The sequence below is a fragment of the Trichechus manatus genome, unplaced genomic scaffold (assembly GCF_000243295.1).
Source record: "Trichechus manatus latirostris isolate Lorelei unplaced genomic scaffold, TriManLat1.0 scaffold00001, whole genome shotgun sequence".
Taxonomy (NCBI): Eukaryota; Metazoa; Chordata; class Mammalia; order Sirenia; family Trichechidae; genus Trichechus; species Trichechus manatus.
The window spans coordinates 25569272-25572039 of NW_004443937.1; the positions used below are offsets into that span (position 1 = coordinate 25569272).

Genomic DNA, 2768 nt, shown 5'->3' on the forward strand with positions numbered 1-2768 from the left:
AATCCCAATCTCTGCCTGTGGTTAATGAGGCAAGATTAGATTATGTTAAAGAGGATTACGGTGGGATGTAACACCCTTACTCAGGTCACATTCCTGATCCAACGTAACGGGAGTTTCCCTGGGGTGCGACCTGCATCACCTTTTATCTTACACAAGAGATAAAGGAAAGGGAAGCGAGAAGAGAGTTGGGGACCACATACCACCAAGAAACAAGAGCCAGGAGAATAGCACGTCCTTTGGACCTGGGGTCCCTGCACTGAGAAGCTCCTCAACCAGCGGAAGATTGATGACAAGGACCTTTCTCCAAAGCTGACAGGGAAAGAAAGCCCTCCCCTGGAGCTGACACCTTGAATGTGGACTTGTAGCATACTAGACCGTGAGAGAATAAACTTCTGTTCGTTGAAGCCATCCACTTGTGGTATTTCTGTTATAGAAGCACTAGATGACTAAGACAGCCAGGGTAGGTGGGTGGCAGAGCTAGATTCCTGCCCAGGTTTCAGCTTCCCCCAGCACCCAGGAACCAGCTTCGTGCCCCATCCACCCTTGACTGGCATCAGCTCAGCTTCAGGGCCCCAGAGAAGAAAAGCTTCAGAATTCCAGCCCAGCCTTGAGTGCAGGGAGAGGGGCAGCTCAGGACACACACAGGTCACCCCACTCACCACTATCTTGTCCGCCTGGAAGGAGCCTTGGTAACAGACGCCTGCCTGGGTAACCACGACCCCCAGGCCATGGCGCTGGTCAGCCTGCCACATGCCGATATAGCGCTCGCCCCTGGGGGAGGAGGGGGTGTGGCCAGAGTTGGATCTGCACTCCACCCTACACCCCATGCCAGCTGAGCCCAGTGACACACTTGAACTCATTCAACTCAGACACGGGACAGGTTCAGTCAGTACCCACAAGGGGAAGAGAAGGTAGAAGAAGGCATCCTGGGAGGCTTCTTGGGGGAAATGGCAGGAAGGACAGTTAGAGTAGGGGTGCAATACACACATGGGCAAAGCCATGGAGGTGGGAACATAAGACAGATATGTAGGGACATTCAATGGTCCAGAAAGGCTGGAGGGGCGCATGGGGTCACTGCAGGGCTGAAGTCAGAGGGGTAGTCGAGGCCTCCAATGCCGGGTCAAGGACCTGGGCTTTGTCCCATGGCCCGGAGAGCCTGGAAGGGCAAAGTCCTAAGACGGGACTGATTAGGGCTCAGAATCATGAGGAGGGGGCCAGAGTGGAGGGGCAGTCCTGCAGTCAGGGAGGTCTGGGTTCCCTCAGCCTGTGCCACAGCACTGAACGAGGGAGTGGAGAAGAAGTGAGGGGCTGAAGAGACTCTGGGGGCTGTACCTCAGGAAGCCTGTGGTACATATCTGAGACAACTTGGTCTGTGAGGGTAACGTCTGCCCTTCAGGCCTCCAGGATAGGACCCTGTCCCCTCAGACCCCAGGGCAGGGTGTGTCCCTTCATACCTCTGGGCAGGGTGTGTCCCTTCATACCTCAGAGTAGGTCCCCTCAGACTCCAGGGCAGGGTGTGTCCCCTCAGACCCCAGGGCAAGGCCTATCCCTTCTGCCCCTCAGAGGCAGGGCGGTGTCCCCTCCGTACTGTGGGTGGTGCTAACCTGTCTCCATCCTCCCCGATGCCATAGCCGCTCCTCTGACCCCGCTCCCAGTGGCCCGTGTACTTGTAGGGCTGGGGGGCCTGCAGGGCGCTCTCAAGGACACCAAACCCATGCCGCAGGCCTTCCTGGAAGTAGCCCTTGTACACCTCATCAGTGCTGTACCTGGAGAGCAACAAAACAGCCGGCCCTGCTTCACAGAACTTAGCCCAGAGGACATGCCCATCCCAGGAGCCCCCGCCCCCCATCAGGCCAAGGGGTCACTTACTCACAGACGCCATAGCCACACATGTTGCCTTCCCACCAGTGGCACTTGTAACACTCGAACTTGTCCTCAGCGGCCTGGGGCACCAGGCGGATGCCAAAGCTGACCAGGTGTGGTAGGGCAGGGTGGGAAGTCAATACCGGCCCACCTCCCTGGGCAGCCCTGACCTGAGATGCCCTGACACACCTCCTCCATGCTACTCGAGTGTCTCTGCCTCCAAGAAGCCTTCTCAGACGATGGGGAGAATCTCAAAGGTGCTCAGCCCCTCTCTTCTTCCCAAGGGCCCCTCTCAGGACACCCCTCCCTCCATCCTGCCCCCATGACCCTGGGAGCACCTTCTGGTCCTGTACCACCTCCCTCCATGACCTCAAGCTGAGAACCACCCCCTACTCAGGCCCTCAGTTTCCCCCTTTCTACAATGAGCAGGGGTGAACCAGATAGTCTCTAAATTCCTGTTTGCACTGAGAATTTAGGATAGCACCAGGCTGGTAACCACAGCAGGGGAGAAAATCACTCCCCTGCCCACCACACACACTCCAGAGCAGCCCCAGCCAGCCTTCTTACCCATGCTCCAGGCCATGGCAGAAATTCCCCACATGATTCCGCCCGTCCGGCCACTTCAGGATACCCCTGAAACACAGACGAGGTACATGCCAGACCCATCCCTCAGCACAAGGACCCCCGCTAGCCTTAGTCACAGACTTCCCTGAACCCCAGGTGCCCCTGGGTCTGGACTCCCTTGCCCTCACCAATCCTCTTGTCTGAGCCTTAAGCCCCTCCCCCCAGAAAGCCCCTTTAGCCCTTCTTTATTCCTGGCACAACTGCCCCAGCAGCCTCGTGAGGCACACCCACCATACCCCACAGGGAGAGCCCTGGAAACATCCACATTCCCTTTTACCCCC

General features: G+C 57.5%; 1 protein-coding gene across 1 annotated transcript in view; it reads right to left on the minus strand.

The window, feature by feature from the left end:
- Positions 1-2768, minus strand: part of ALS2CL (ALS2 C-terminal like) — a 21144-nt gene that overhangs the window by 10381 nt on the left and 7995 nt on the right. The window contains exons 9-12 of the mRNA XM_004368711.1: positions 2431-2496; positions 1870-1968; positions 1605-1766; positions 660-771 (exon numbers count right to left, since the gene is read on the minus strand). Coding sequence (XP_004368768.1) covers positions 660-771; positions 1605-1766; positions 1870-1968; positions 2431-2496 — 439 coding nt within the window. The remainder of the gene's footprint in view (positions 1-659; positions 772-1604; positions 1767-1869; positions 1969-2430; positions 2497-2768) is intronic.